General features: G+C 66.8%; 3 protein-coding genes across 3 annotated transcripts in view; all 3 read right to left on the bottom strand.

The window, feature by feature from the left end:
- Positions 1 to 417, bottom strand: part of MAST1 (microtubule associated serine/threonine kinase 1) — a 19,041-nt gene extending 18,624 nt beyond the window's left edge. Inside the window, 1 exon segment of the mRNA XM_058861705.1 lies at positions 392 to 417. Within this exon segment, the coding sequence (XP_058717688.1) occupies positions 392 to 417 (26 nt within the window).
- A 1,149-nt stretch (positions 418 to 1,566) lies between these two features.
- Positions 1,567 to 5,005, bottom strand: LOC131591225 (microtubule-associated serine/threonine-protein kinase 3-like). The gene is made up of 5 exons (XM_058861706.1): positions 4,938 to 5,005; positions 3,905 to 3,936; positions 3,054 to 3,141; positions 1,688 to 1,763; positions 1,567 to 1,592 (listed from the first exon to the last, which is right to left on the bottom strand). Exons 1-5 carry the CDS (start codon positions 4,974 to 4,976, stop codon positions 1,567 to 1,569), a joined length of 261 nt encoding a protein of 86 aa, XP_058717689.1. The 5' UTR covers positions 4,977 to 5,005.
- A 1,616-nt stretch (positions 5,006 to 6,621) lies between these two features.
- On the bottom strand, positions 6,622 to 14,150 carry RNASEH2A (ribonuclease H2 subunit A). Its single transcript, XM_058861707.1, is given in 9 exon segments — positions 6,622 to 6,800; positions 7,993 to 8,116; positions 8,209 to 8,296; positions 9,369 to 9,506; positions 10,636 to 10,650; positions 10,652 to 10,724; positions 10,998 to 11,167; positions 11,859 to 11,928; positions 14,019 to 14,150. Coding segments are annotated over 9 exon segments (939 nt in total). The 5' UTR covers positions 14,147 to 14,150; the 3' UTR covers positions 6,622 to 6,667.
- Between the last annotated feature and the right edge of the window lie 872 nt (positions 14,151 to 15,022).

Below are 15,022 nucleotides of genomic sequence, written 5' to 3' on the forward strand. Positions count from 1 at the left end.
TACACCCCCTGGACATTGGGGACACCTTCGGGACATTGGGGACACCCCCGGTCCCAGACATTGGGGACACCCCCGGACATTGGGGTCACTCCTGGACATTGGGGTCACTCACTGGACATTGGGGTCACTCCTGGACATTGGGGACACCACCCGGACACTGGGGACACCCCCGGACATTGGGGTCACCTTCGGGACATTGGGGTCACTCACTGGACATTGGGGACACTCATTGGGGACACCCCCGGACATTGGGGACACCCCCGGACATTGGGGTCCCTCACTGGACATTGGGGACACCCCCGGACATTGGGGTCACTCACTGGACATTGGGTCACTCACTGGACATTGGGGACACCCCCGGACATTGGGGTCACACATTGGGGTCACTCACTGGACATTGGGGTCACCCCCGGACATTGGGGTCACACATTGGGGACACCCCCGGACACTGGGGACACCCCTGGACATTGGGGTCACTCACTGGACACTGGGGACACCCCCGGACATTGGGGTCACTCCCGGACATTGGGGTCACTCCTGGACATTGGGGTCACACATTGGGGACACCCCCGGACATTGGGGTCACTCCTGGACATTGGGGACACTCCTGGACATTGGGGTCACTCACTGGACATTGGGGACACTCACTGGACATTGGGGTCACCCCTGGACATTGGGGTCACCCCTGGACACTGGGGTCACTCCTGGACACTGGAGACACTCACTGGACATTGGGGTCACCCCTGGACATTGGGGTCACCCCTGGACACTGGGGTCACTCCTGGACACTGGAGACACTCACTGGACATTGGGGTCACCCCTGGACATTGGGGTCACCCCTGGACACTGGGGTCACTCACTGGACATTGGGGTCACTCCTGGACATTGGGGACACCCCTGGACATTGGGGTCACCCCTGGACACTGGGGTCACTCCTGGACACTGGGGTCACTCCTGGACATTGGGGACACCCCTGGACATTGAGGTCACCCCGGACATTGGGGTCACCTTCGGGACATTGGGGTCACTCACTGGACATTGGGGACACTCATTGGGGACACCCCTGGACATTGGGGTCACCCCCGGACATTGGGGTCACTCACTGGACATTGGGGTCACCCCCGGACATTGGGGTCCCTCACTGGACATTGGGGTCACTCACTGGACATTGGGGACACCCCCGGACATTGGGGTCACACATTGGGGTCACACACTGGACATTGGGGTCACTCCTGGACATTGGGGTCACACATTGGGACACCCCTGGACATTGAGGTCACCCCCTGGACACTGGGGACACCCCCGGACATTGGGGTCACTCCTGGACATTGGGGTCACTCCTGGACATTGGGGGCACCCCCGGACATTGAGGTCACCCCCGGACATTGGGGTCACCTTCGGGACATTGGGGTCACTCACTGGACATTGGGGACACTCATTGGGGACACCCCCGGACATTGGGGACACTCATTGGGGTCACCCTCTGGACATTGGGGACACCCCTGGACATTGGGACTCCCCCGGACATTGGGGTCACACATTGGGGTCACTCACTGGACATTGGGGTCACTCCTGGACATTGGGGTCACTCACTGGACATTGGGGTCACACATTGGGGACACCCCCGGACATTGGGGTCACTCACTGGACATTGGGGACCCCCCCAGACCCCCCGTCCCCCCCTCACCTGCGGGAGGAGGCGAAGGAGAAGTGCGCGGGGGCGCTGGGTGAGAAGTTGCGGGGGCTGTCCAGGGGGCTGCTCCCTGCCCGGGGGGCGCACAGGTGAGGGTGACGTCACCCGCCACGCCCTGCTAAGCCACGCCCCTCCCGCTTGTGGGCGGGGCCAAACGAACGGGAACCACCCCGGGGTGGGGGGGGGGGGGGTCAGGGAGGGACCCCGGGGATTTGGGGAGGGGTCCCAGCAGTTTGGGGGGGTCCGAGGGGGTTTTTGAGGGTCCATTTGGGGGGGTTTGGGGATTTTGGGGGGGAGGTTGGGGACATCGGGAGGGGGCGGGGGGCATTGGGGACACCCCCAGGGGCCTGAGGGGGCCTTGGGGGGGCTTTGGGGACACCCCCAGGGGTCCCCGGGGAGGGGTTGGGGACATTGGGGGGGGCGGGGGGCATTGGGGACACCCCCAGGGGCCTGAGGGGGCCTTGGGGGGGCATTGGGGACACCCCCAGGAGTCCCGGGGAGGGGTTGGGGACATTGGGGAGGGGTCGGGGGGAACTGGGGGGGCTTTGGGGACACCCCCAGGGTCCCGGGGAGGGCTGGGGACATGGGGGAGGGGTTGGGGGGCATTGGGGACATCCCCAGGGGTCCCCGGAAGGGGTTGGGGACATTGGGGAGGGGTCGGGGGGCATTGGGGACATCCCCAGGGGTCCCCGGAGGGGGTTGGGGACATTGGGGAGGGGTCGGGGGATTTGGGGGGGCTTTGGGGACACCCCCAGGGTCCCGGGGAGGGGTTGGGGACATTGGGGAGGGGTCAGGGGACGCTGGGGGGGATTTGGGGACACCGGGAGGGTCTGGAGGGCGCTGGGGAGGGGTCGCGGGCTCTGTGAGGAGGGTGGGGGGGGGTCAGGGGACACCCGGGGGGGGTCGGGGACATTTGGGGGGGGGGGTCCGGGATATTTGGGGGGGGGGTCAGGGGACACCCGGGGGGGGGTCGGGACATTTGGGGGGGGGTCCGGGGATATTTGGGGGGGGGTCCGGGGGGTCAGGGGACACCCGGGGGGGGTCAGGGGATATTTGGGGGGGGGTCAGGGACACCCGGGGGTGTCGGGGATATTTGGGGGGGGGTCCGGGGGGGTCAGGGGACACCCGGGGGGGTCAGGGGACACCCGGGGGGGGTCAGGGGACAGCCGGGGTGTCACGGACATTTGGGGGGGGGTCCGGGGGGTCAGGGGACACCCGGGGGGGGTCAGGGGATATTTGGGGGGGGGTCCGGGGGGTCAGGGGACACCCGGGGGGGGTCGGGGATATTTGGGGGGGGGTCCGGGGGGTCAGGGACACCCGGGGTGTCACGGACATTTGGGGGGGGGTCCGGGGGTCTCACCGATGTGTCCGGGCAGCGGCGAGTGGGGCCGCGGAGGGTGGGGGAGGTGCTGGTCAGGATCAGGCTCTTCCGGTTGCTCGTGCGGCAGCTGGGGGGGGGTCGTGAGACCCCCACCCACATCAGGACCCCCCCACCCAGACCCCCCCCCGCGCTGGGGGCACCCACAGACCCCTCCCTCCCACCCCCCACCCCCCCCGGAAAAATGGCGAGGGGCGAGAATGGGGGGGTCGGGAGAGGGGGGGGTCGGGGGAGGATGAGGATGGAGATGGAGGGTGAGGAAGGAGGGGGGAGAGGGGAGGATGAGGATGGAGAGGGGATGAGGATGAGGATGAGGATGAGGATGAGGATGAGGATGAGGATGAGGATGAGGATGAGGATGAGGGTGGAGAGGAGGATGATGAGGACGGTGAGGATAGGGATGAGGATGGAGATGATGATGAAGGCTGACGATGGAGAGGAGGATGAGGATGGGGATGAGGATGGAGAGGATGATGAGGATGGGGATGATGATGATGATGAAGGCTGACGATGGAGAGGAGGATGAGGATGGGGATGATGAGGATGATGAGGATGGGGATGATGATGATGATGATGAAGGCTGACGACGCCGGCGGCGCGGGAGGAAGGCCGAGCCGCCCCCCCCGGTACCTCTTGGTGCGGCGGAACATTCTGCTGCGCACCGGGATCGGCACCGGGGGGCTCCGGGGGGGGTTCCGGGGGGTCCGGGGCGGCGGCGGGGCGGGGGGGTCGGGGGGGGGCCGCGGCGGCTGCAGTGGGCGGGGCCAGGGGCGGGGTTTGGGGGGCTCTGGGGTGGGTGGGGGGCTCTGGGGTGGGGTTGGGGGGGGTCTCACCTGCTGCTCTTCCGAGGCAGCGGCAGCTCCTTCTGGAACAGCGGCACCGGGTGGGGGGCGGCCCGGAGCCCCCCGCCCCAACCGGACACACCGGAACGACCCCTCCCCAACCCCGCAGCAGCGTTTGGGGAGGGGACGGGGGGAGGGGGAACCGCGGCCGCCGAACCTCGCCCGGTGTCCGAACCCCGCCGGGTCAGCCGGTCCCGGTCCGCCCTCCCCGGCCCCGTAACGCCCTCCGGTACCGGGCCCGCATCGCCCCCCCCCCCCCCCGCCCGGTGCCGGCCGCGCCCGGAGCGACCTTCCCGGTACCGGGGATGCGCTGATCCCCCCCCGGTACCGCCCGGTAGCGCCCTGCGGATGGGCCTGCAGTCCCCGGTACCGATCCAATCCCGCCGGTAGCGATCCCGTCACCGCATCACCGACCCCCCGCCGCTTCCCGGGCACAGCGGGACCGATCCCCGCATCCTCCGGTACCGACCCCTGCATCCCCCGGTACCGATCCCCGCATCCTCTGGTACCGATCTCCACATCTCCCGGTACCGATCCCTGAATTCCCCCGCATCCTCCGGTACCGATCCCCGCATCCCCCGGTACCGATCCTCGGATCCTCCGGTACCGACCCCTGTATCCCCCGGTACCGCTCCCTGCATCCTCCGGTACCGACCCCTGCATCCTCCGGTACCGATCCCCGCATCCCGCGGTACCGATCCTCGGATCCTCCGGTACCGACATCCCCCCTGCGGTACCCGGTACCGAACCCCCGGCCCCCCCACCCATCTCATTGAGCCCCTCCGGTACCGATCTCCGCATCCTCCGATCCCTCCCGGTACGGAACCGCTGCCGGTACCGATCCCCTCCCGGTACGGATCTCCTCCCGGTACCGAACCGCTCCCGGTACCGATCCTCTCCGGTACCGTTCCTCTCCCGGTACCGTTCCCCTCCCTGTACCGAACCGCTCCCGGTACCGATCCCCTCCCGGTACCGATCCTCTCCCGGTACCGATCCCCTCCCGGTACCGAACCGCTGCCGGTACCTGCAGCCGCCGCCGCCGGATCACTCCCGAATCGTCCATGTCGGCCCTGCCGGTGCCGGGGGGGGGTCCCGGCCTCGCTGTCCCCCCCTCCCCCCCCGCAGCCCCCGGTACCCGCAGCCCCCCCCCCTTTCAGCCGCCCTCCGCCATCGCCCGGGACCCCCGGGAGGCCCCGCCCCGGCCCCGCCCCTCGGGCCACGCCCATTAAAGCCACGCCCACAAAGCCACGCCCTCCCAGGCCACGCCCACCCCGGAACGAGGGCGCCCCCTGGCGGGGGGGCGGCTCCGCTGCCCCTCCCCCAATCCCCGCTGTCCGCGGTGCTGGAATGGGGGGAGGGGTCTTGGAAATGGGGGAGGGGTCTCGGAAATGGGGGAGGGGTCTCTGAAATGGGGGGAGGGGTCTCTGAAATGGGGGAGGGGTCCTGGAAATGGGGGAGGGGTCTCTGAAATGGGGGAGGGGTCTTGGGGAAAATGGGGGAGGGGTCTTGGAAATGGGGGAGGGGTCTCTGAAATGGGGGAGGGGTCTCTGAAATGGGGGGAGGGGTCTCGGAAATGGGGGAGGGGTCTTGGAAATGGGGGGAGGGGTCTGAAATGGGGGAGGGGTCTCTGAAATGGGGAGGGGTCTCTGAAATGGGGGAGGGGTCTTGGAAATGGGGGAGGGGTCTCAAATGGGGGAGGGGTCTTGGAAATGGGGGAGGGGTCTTTGAGATGGGGAGGGGTCTCTGAAATGGGGGAGGGGTCCTGGAAATGGGGGGAGGGGTCTCTGAAATGGGGGAGGGGTCTTGGAAATGGGGGAGGGGTCTCTGAAATGGGGGGAGGGGTCTGCACCGTGACCCCCCCCCCCCCCTGCGGCCCCGTGTGACCCCTCCCCCACCCCCAGATTAGCCCCTCCCCCCCCCCCCGGATTAACCCCTTAATCCCCGGGGATTGAGGACAAGGAAGGTTCCAGGCGTTCGGCCAGGGCTGATTAACGGGGGGGGGGGGGGGAGGGGGGGGGCACGTTCCCCTCCCCCCATGGGGGGAGGGACTTGAGCTGGGGGGGGCACGGACCCCCCCCCAAAGAAATCATTTTAATGAATTTTTTATTCTATTAAATCATAAATTATAATATATAAATCATAATTATTAAAGTGAATTATAATAAGTTATAATATAAATAAATTCCGGTTTATATAAATAATTGATTTATATATAATTTGTATAATATATTATATATAAATACTTGTATTTTGTTATTCATAAAACCAGCAAATTTAAAAAAATATTTTCTTGTTAAATTTTTACTGTACTGCATTATAATAAACCACAACACATAAATTATAATTTATAGAAATATAAATTATATATATAATGTATATATATAATTTATAGAATATAAATATATGTATATGTATAATATATATATATATAATTTAATTTTTTTTTTTACATTATACATGCAAAATCATTACATTTAAAATCAGTTAAAGTTAATTAAAAACGAACATTATTAACAAATAAAAAAGATTCGGGGGCGGGGAGTGTTTTAAAATTCTTTATTATTAAAAAAAAAATTGTTTATTAGAAAAAAATTGTTTATTAGAAAAAAATTGTTTATTAGAAAAAAATTGTTTATTAGAAAAAAAATTCTTTATTGGAAAAAATTCTTTATTAGAAAAAAATTCTTTATTAGAGAAGATCCAGGCGATTTTGGGGTCCCCGCTTTGGGGAGGGGTCCCCATTTTGGGGAGGGGTCAGAGCTGGCTCAGGGGTCTCAGGCTGCGCTCGCGGAAGAATCGGTGGGGGAGGCGCCGGGGGGGGCTGAGGCTGAGGAAGGGCAGCACCGAGGGGGGGCCTTGGGGGTCTCCTGGGGGGTCCTCGTCAGCCCTGGGGGGGGGGGAGGGGCACGGGGGGGGGGGGTTGGGGGGGTAGAAATGTCCCCCCCTCCCCCATCCTCACCCCTCCCCCCGCTCAATGCGTCCCCTCCTGCTGGGACCCCCCCCCCAGGACCCCCCCAAGTTCCACAGGGACCCCCAGGACCCCCCCAGGACCCCCCTGTGCCCCCCCAGGACCCCCCAGGACCCCTCTGTGCCCCCCTACAACTGCACCGGGACCCCCCCTGCCCTCCAGGACCCCCCCAGGACCCCCCAAGATCCCCCAGAACCCCCCCAGGGCCCCCTGTACCACTGCACCGGGACCCCCCCGTGCCTGCCAGGACCCCCCAGAACCCCCCAGGACCCACCAGGACCCCCCCAGGACCCCCTTTTCCCCCCCAGGACCCTCCCAGGACCCCCAGGACCCCCTTTTTCCCCCCCCCAGGACCCCCAGGACGCCCCCATGCCCCCCCAGACCCCCCCAGTGCCCCCCTCCACTCACCAGACCCCCGGCTCCCAGGACCCCCAGACCCCCCAGTGCCCCCCAGAACCCCCCTGCCCCCACCCCCCTGCACCAGGACCCCCTTTTTCCCACCCCCAGGACCCCCCCAGGACCCCCCAGAACCCCCCCAGGACCCCCCCAGGACCCCCAGAATCCCCCAGGACCCCCCAGTGCCCCCTGTACCACTCCACCCGGACCCCCCGTGCCCCCCAGGACCCCCCAGAACCCCCTTTTCCCCCTCAGGACCCCCCCCAGAACCTCACAGGACTCTCCCGTGCCCCCCAGGACCCCCCAAGACCCCCCAGGACCCCCCCAGGACCCCCCCGTGCCCCCCGTACCACTCCACCCGGACCCCCCGTGCCCCCCGTGCCCCCCAGGACCCCCTCAGGACCCCCCTTTTTCCCACCCCCAGGACTCCCCAGACCCCCAGAATCCCCCAGGACCCCCCCATGCCCCCCCCTACCACTGCACTGGGACCCCCCCGTGCCCCCCAGGACCCCCCCGGACCCCCCCAGGACCCCCCAGGACCCCCCCAGGACCCCCCTTTTTCCCACCCCCAGGACCCCCCAGGACCCCCCCCGTGCCCCCCAGAACCCCCCCAGGACCCCCCCGTGCCCCCCAGGACCCCCTGTGCCCCCCAGGACCCCCCCAGTGCCCCCAGGACCCCCCCGTGCCCCCAGGACCCCCCCGTGCCCCCCCGTACCACTCCACCGGGACCCCCCGTTGCTGCAGCAGCGCCTGCGCCGTCCCCCAGCTGAACCTCACGATTTGGGGGAACCCAAAAACCGGCTCCAGGTTCCTCCTCAGCCACTCCTTGGTCTTGGGGTCTGCAAAATGAGGGGAGGGGGGTGTCAGGGACACCCCAAAACTGAAACCCCCCTCCCCAAAAACCCCCCGCCCCTCCCCCATCAGCTCTCACCATTGGGGTACCCGGAGCCGAAATCGCGGTCGGGGTCCCCCAAATCCTCCAGGAAATTCCAGTGGAGCACGGCCCGGTCCCGGGCGACCTGAGGGGGGCACGGGGGGGCTCTGAGGGGTTTGGACCCCCCCAGAGCACCCCGAGGACCCCCCTGTGCCCCCCCAGGACCCCCCCAAAGCACCCCCAGGACCCCCTGTGCCCCCCAGAGCACCCCCAGGACCCCCCAGTGGCCCCCAGGACCCCCCTGTGCCCCCCAGGACCCCCCCAGGACCCCCCTGTGCCCCCCAGGACCCCCCTGTGCCCCCCAGGACCCCCCCAGAGCACCCCCAGGACCCCCCTGTGTTCCCCAGGACCCCCCCAGTGCCCCCCAGGACCCCACCAGAGCACCCCCAGGACCCCCCTGTGCCCCCCAGGACCCCCCAGTGCCCCCCAGGACCCCCCTGTGACCCCCAGGACCCCCCTGTGACCCCCAGGACCCCCCCAGAGCACCCCCAGGACCCCCCCAGGACCCCCTGTGCCCCTCAGGACCCCCCTGTGACCCCCAGGACCCCCCAGTGCCCCTCAGGGCCCCCCCAGAGCACCCCCAGGATCCCCCCAGGACCCCCCTGTGCCCCCAGAACCCCCCCAGAGCATCCCCAGGACCCCCCTGTGACCCCCAGGACCCCCCCAGGACCCCCCCGTGCCCCCCTTTGCCCTGAGAGGCTTTGGGGGGTGGGGTCTTGGTGTTTTTGGGGAGGGGTCCCAGGGGTCTCTCTGTTTTTGGGGAGGGATCCCGGGGGTCTCTCTCTGTTTTGGGGAGGGGTCCCGGGGCTCTCTCTGTTTTTGGGGAGGGGTCCCGGGGGTCTCTCTGTTTTTTATGGGAGGGGTCCCGGGGCTCTCTCTGTTTTGGGGAGGGATCCCGGGGTATCTCAGTGTTTTTGGGGAGGGGTCCTGGGGCTCTCTCTGTTTTTGGGGAGGGGTCCCGGGGGTCTCTCTGTTTTTGGGAGGGATCCCGGGGTATCTCAGTGTTTTTGGGGAGGGGTCCTGGGGGTCTCTCTGTTTTTGGGGAGGGATCCCGAGCGGATCAGTGTTTTTGGGGAGGGGTCCCAGGGCTCTCTCTGTTTTTGGGGAGGGGTCCCAGGGGTCTCGCTGTTTTTGGGGAGGGGTCCCGGGGGTCTCACCTTGGCGCAGATGCTGGCGGCGCTGACCACGGGGAACAGGGCGTCGGCTTTGGGGCGCACGGTGACCCCCAGCCCCGGGAAACGCCCCCGGAGCTTCGCCTCGTACTTGTCCGCCGGCCCCACCGTGTCCACGAACACCTGCGGGACCCCCGGAGCCCCCCAGAATCACCCTGGGACCCCCGAAATCACCCTGGGAACCCCAAAATCACCCTGGGACCCCCGAAATCACCCTGGGAACCCCAAAATCACCCTGGGAACCCCAAAATCCCCCTGGAGCCCCCCAAAATCACCCTGGGACCCCCGAAATCACCCTGGACCCCCCCAAAATCACCCTGGGACCCCCAAAATCACCCTGGGACCCCCCAAATCACCCTGGGACCACCCCCAAAATCACCCTGGGACCCCCCGAAATCATCCTGGGACCACCCCCAAAATCATCATGGGACCCCCAAAATCACCCTGGGACCACCGAAATCACCCTGGGACCACCCCCCGAAATCACCCTGGGACCACCCCCAAAATCACCCTGGGACCACCCCCCGAAATCACCCTGGGACCACCCCCAAAATCACCCTGGGACCACCCCCCAAAATCACCCTGGGATATCACCCTGGGACCCCCAAAATCACCCTGGGACCACCCCCCAAATCACCCTGGGACCCCTGAAATCACCCTGGGACCACCCCCCAAAATCATCATGGACCCCCGAAATCACCCTGGAGCCCCCCAAAATCACCCTGGGACCCCCCAAAATCACCCTGGGACCCCCAAAATCACCATGGGATCCCCCGCCAAAATCTCATGGGACCACCCCCAAAATCATCATGGGATCCCCCCAAAATCACCCTGGGACCACCCCCCAAATCACCCTGGGACCACCCCCCAAAATCACCCTGGGACCACCCCCCAAAATCCCCCGGAGCCCCCCAAATCACCCTGGGACCACCCCCCAAAATCACCTGGAACCCCAAAATCACCCTGGACCCCCAAAATCACCCTGGGACCACCCCCAAAATCACCCTGGAACCACCCCCAAAATCATCATGGGACCACCCCCCAAAATCACCCTGGGACCCCCAAAATCCCCCGGACCCTCCCCCAAACCAATTTGTATCCCCCTCACCCCCCCGAGCGCTCAACCCCGTGAGGGAAACTGAGGCACAAAAGGAGAGAAAAACAAAGCGGGGACCCCCCCCCAAAACCGGGGTGCCCCCCCAGGGCTCCCAAAATCCCACCCGGACCCCTCCAGGGCTCCCCAAAATCCCACCTGGGTCACCTGGACCACCCGAATCGAGCGCGAACTGGATCAGCTCCGTGGCCGCGTCGTGCGAGAGCTCGTTCAGGTTGTACTTGGCTCTGGGGGGAGGAGACCACCCCCAAATTGGAAGCCCACCCCCTAAATTGGAAGCCGACCCCCCAAATTTGAAGCCCCACCCCCCAAATTTGAAGCCGCGTTCGCCTCCCTCCCCCCTCCACCACCCCAAAAATTGAGGAGGGGGCGGGAGATGGGACGGCAGGAGCCGGGATGGGCGGGTCGGGGGGGGGTCGCAGAGGAATCGGGGTTTTGGGGGGTTTTGGGGGGGTTTTGGGGGGTTTCGGGGGGTCTCAGGGGGTCTCGGGGGGTCTCACCGCTGCTGCATGCAGGCGGGAAATGTGGTCGGGGGCAGCACCTGCAGCGCCCACCCCACCGATTCCGCCGCCTCCAGGAGCCCGAAGCGCCGCTCCCGCTCCGCCTCCGACAGCGTCTTTGAGTCTGGGGGCTCAAAGGGGTGAGGGACCCCCCTGGAAACCCCCAAACCCACCCCAGAGACCCCCAAACCCGCCCCGAGACCCCCCCCAAACCCGCCCCCAGAGACCCCAAACCCAGACCCGAGACCCCAAAACCTGCCCGAGATCCCCCCAAACCCACCCAGAGACCCCAAACCCAACCCCGAGATCCCCCCAAACCCACCCCAGAGACCCCCAAACCCAACCCCGAGACCCCCAAACCCACCCCAGAGACCCCATACCCGCCCCAGAGACCCCCAAACCCGCCCCGAGACCCCCCCCCAAACCCACCCCAGAGACCCCCAAACCCTCCCCGAGACCCCAAACCCACCCCAGAGACCCCCAAACCCGCCCCGAGACCCCCGAACCCAACCCCGAGACCCCCGAACCCAACCCCGAGACCCCCGAACCCGCCCCGAGACCCCCCAAACCCGCCCCGAGACCCCAAACCCGTCCCGAGACCCCCAAACCCAACCGCGGAACCCCCAACCCGCCCCGAGACCCCGAACCCAACCCCGAGACCCCCAAACCCAACCCCGAGACCCCCAAACCTCCCCTCAAGGCTCCCACTCCCCCTTTCTGTGACACCCCCGTGCTTCACCCACCCCCGGGACCCCTCCGGGACCCCCGGAGCCCCCCGCCCCCGCCCCCCCGGGACCCCCCCCGAGCCCGGGACCCCCGGAACCCCCCCGGGACCCCCCGGGACCCCCGGGACCCCCCCACCTGCCGCCCCAGCGCCTGCAGCTCCTCCTGCTGCTCCTCGGGCAGTAACAGATGGCGTAAACCATCGGGCCTGGGGGGCACGGCGTGAGAAACGGCCCCCGGTACACCGGGACCCTCCCCACCGGAACCCCGGGGCACCGGGGACCCCTCCCACCCGATCCCCGGGGCACCGGGACCCCTCCCATTCAGAACACGGTACACCGGGACCCCTCCCACTCAACACCCGGACCCCCAACACAACCCCCGGTACACCGGGACCCCTCCCACCGGAACCCCGAGGCACCGGGACCCCTCCCATTCAAATCCCGGTTACACGGGACCCCTCCCACCCGATCCCCGGGGCACGGGACCCCTCCCACCGGAACCCCGGGCACCGGGACCCCTCCCACCCGACCCCCGGTACACCGGGGACCCCTCCCATTTCAAATCCCGGTACACCGGAACCCCCCCATTCAAATCCCGATACACCGGGAACCCTCCCACCCGATCCCCGGTACACCGGGACCCCTCCCATTCAAATCCCGGACCTCCAAACTCAACCCCCGGTACACCGGGACCCCTCCCACCGGAACCCCGGGGCACCGGGACCCCTTCCCGATCCCCGGTACACCGGACCCCTCCCACTGGAACCCCAGGGCACCGGGACCCCTCCCACTGGAACTCCGGGCCCCCAAACTCAATCCCGGGTGTACCGGGACCCCTCCCACCCAACCCCCGGGGCACCGGGACCCCTCCCACCCAAACCCAGGCACACCGGGACCCCTCCCGTTGAAACCCCGAACCCCCAAACTCAATCCCGGGTGTACCGGGACCCCTCCCACTCAAACCCTGGACCCTCAAACTCAATCCCCGGGGCACCGGGACCCCTCCCACTGAAAGCCCGGGCACCGGGACCCCTCCCATTGAAACCCCGGACCCCCAAAGTCAGTCCCGGGTGTACCGGGACCCCTCCCCTTCAAATCCCGGCGGCACTGGGACCCCTCCCACTCAACCCCTGGACCCCAAACTCAACCCCCGGTGCACCGGGACCCCTCTCACTGAACTCCTGGACCCCCAAAGTCAATCCCGGTGTACCGGGACCTCTCCCACTCAACTCCCGGACCCCCAAACTCAATCCCCGGTGCACCGGGACCCCTCTCACTGAACTCCTGGACCCCCAAAGTCAACACCCGGGGCACCGGGACCTCTCCCATTGAAACCCCGGGGCACCGGACCCCTCTCATTGAAACCCGGACCCCCCAAACTCAATCCCCGGGGCAGCGGGACCCCTCCCACTCAAACCCAGGACCCCCAAACTCAATCCCCGGGGCACCGGGACCCCTCCCACTCAACCCCTGGACCTCCAAACTCAACCCCCGGTGCACCGGGACGCCTCTCACTGAACTCCCGGACCCCCAAAGTCAATCCCGGGTGTACCGGGACCTCTCCCACCCAGATCCCGGACCCCCAAACTCAACCCCCGCTGGCACCGCGACCCCTCCCCTTCAAATCCCGGTACACCGGGACCCTTCCCACCCAACCCCCGGTGCACCGGGACCCCTCCCACTCAAACCCTGGACCCTCAAACTCAATCCCGGGTGTACCGGGACCCCTCCCCACTCAAACTCCTGGACCCCCAAACTCAATCTCCGGTGCACCGGGACCCCTCTCACTGAAACCCCGGACCCCCAAAGTCAGTCCCGGGTGTACCGGGACCTCTCCCACTCAACTCCCGGACCCCCAAACTCAACCCCCCGGTATGGCACCGGGACCCCTCCCCTTCAAATCCCGGTACACCGGGACCCTTCCCACCCAACCCCCGGTGCACCGGGACCCCTCCCACTCAAACCCTGGACCCTCAAACTCAATCCCGGGTGTACCGGGATCCTCCCCACCCAAACCCCAGACCCCCAAACTCAATACCGGGTGCACCGGGACCCCTCCCACCCAAACCCCGGGCCCCCCAACTCAACCCCCGGTGCACCGGGACCCCTCCCACTCAAACCCTGGACCCCCAAACTCAACCCCCGGTGCACCGCGACCCCTCCCCACCCAAACTCGTGCCCCCCAGACTAAACCCCCGGACCCCCAAACTCAACCCCCGCTGGCACCGCGACCCCTCCTCTCCACACGCAGCCGCCCCCCGTCCCCCGCCCCGCTCCCGCGGGCCCCCGGGCTCACCGAGCACCGGCCCCCCGGCCCGCCTCGTCCACGCCGAGCGCGCAGGGCCGGCGGCGGCACGGGGGGGGCACGGCGGAGGCGAAGCGACCCCCGCCCGCCGGGTCCCGCTCCAGGGCGGACAGCGCCATGCTGGGGGGGCGGGGCTTTCAGGGGGCGGGCTTTAGAGGGCGTGGTCATTCATTCCGGCCAATCAGCGCGCGAGTGTGGGGAGAGTGGGCGTGGTTTGGTTTGGGGGCGGGGCTTAGGGGAAGGGGCGGGGCGTTATAATGGCGCCATTGAGCGGGGGCGGGGTTTAACGGGTGTGGGCGGGGTTTAACGGGTGTGGGCGGGGTTTAACGGGCCGGGATAACCCCCCCCCTGCGGGGAGCAAAGGGGGTCTTGGGGGTCTCTGGAGCACCGGGAAGGTCTGGGGGGGTTCCCGGGGGTCTGGGGGGGGGTTCCTGGGGATCTGGGGGCTTCCCGGGGGTCTCTGGAGCACCGGGAAGGTCTGGGGGGGTTCCCGGGGGTCTGGGGGGCACCGGGAAGGTCTGGGGGGGTTCCTGGGGGTCTGGGGGGGTTCCCGGGGGTCTCTGTATCACCGGGATGAGTCCGGTGGGGTGGATTATCCGGGGATGGGGGAGGGGGTGCATAGCCCCGAACAGGCCGGGGGGGGTCCCCGGATGGTGGGGGGCGGACAGAGGGGTCCCGGGAAGGGCGGGGAGGTCCCGGAAGCCTCGCGTGTCCCCCCCTCCCCCCCCCCCCAAACCCCGTCCGGGAAGAGCGGCCCCGGGGCGGGCGGTGCCGGGCAGAGCGGGAGGGGGTTCCCGGAACAACCCCCCCCTCCTTCTCCCGTATGCCCCATATATGGGCATGGCTGCGTCAGCGGGGAAAGCCCCGGCCACGCCCACTTCCGTTGACGCGGGCGCACGCGGGGGGCTTCCACGGGAGGGGGAGGGGGGGGGAGGACACGCATGGCCCCCCCCCGCCCCGGTTCAGCACGACCAGACCCCCCCCGTTATGGCAAT

Source organism: Poecile atricapillus, chromosome 39 (genome assembly GCF_030490865.1).
Source record: "Poecile atricapillus isolate bPoeAtr1 chromosome 39, bPoeAtr1.hap1, whole genome shotgun sequence".
In the NCBI taxonomy this organism is placed as follows: domain Eukaryota; kingdom Metazoa; phylum Chordata; class Aves; order Passeriformes; family Paridae; genus Poecile; species Poecile atricapillus.

What these genes read in the sequence shown, in the direction of transcription:
- LOC131591225 (XM_058861706.1), bottom strand. Translation starts at nt 4,976, where the DNA reads ATGGACGATTCGGGAGTGATCCGGCGGCGGCGGCTGCAG. An exon ending in CTGCCTCGGAAGAGCAGCAG is followed by an intron (nt 3,142 to 3,904) that starts GTGAGACCCCCC and finishes ACCCCCCCCCAG; the next exon opens with CTGCCGCACGAGCAACCGGA. An exon ending in GCCGCTGCCCGGACACATCG is followed by an intron (nt 1,764 to 3,053) that starts GTGAGACCCCCG and finishes CCCCCCGGGCAG; the next exon opens with GGAGCAGCCCCCTGGACAGC.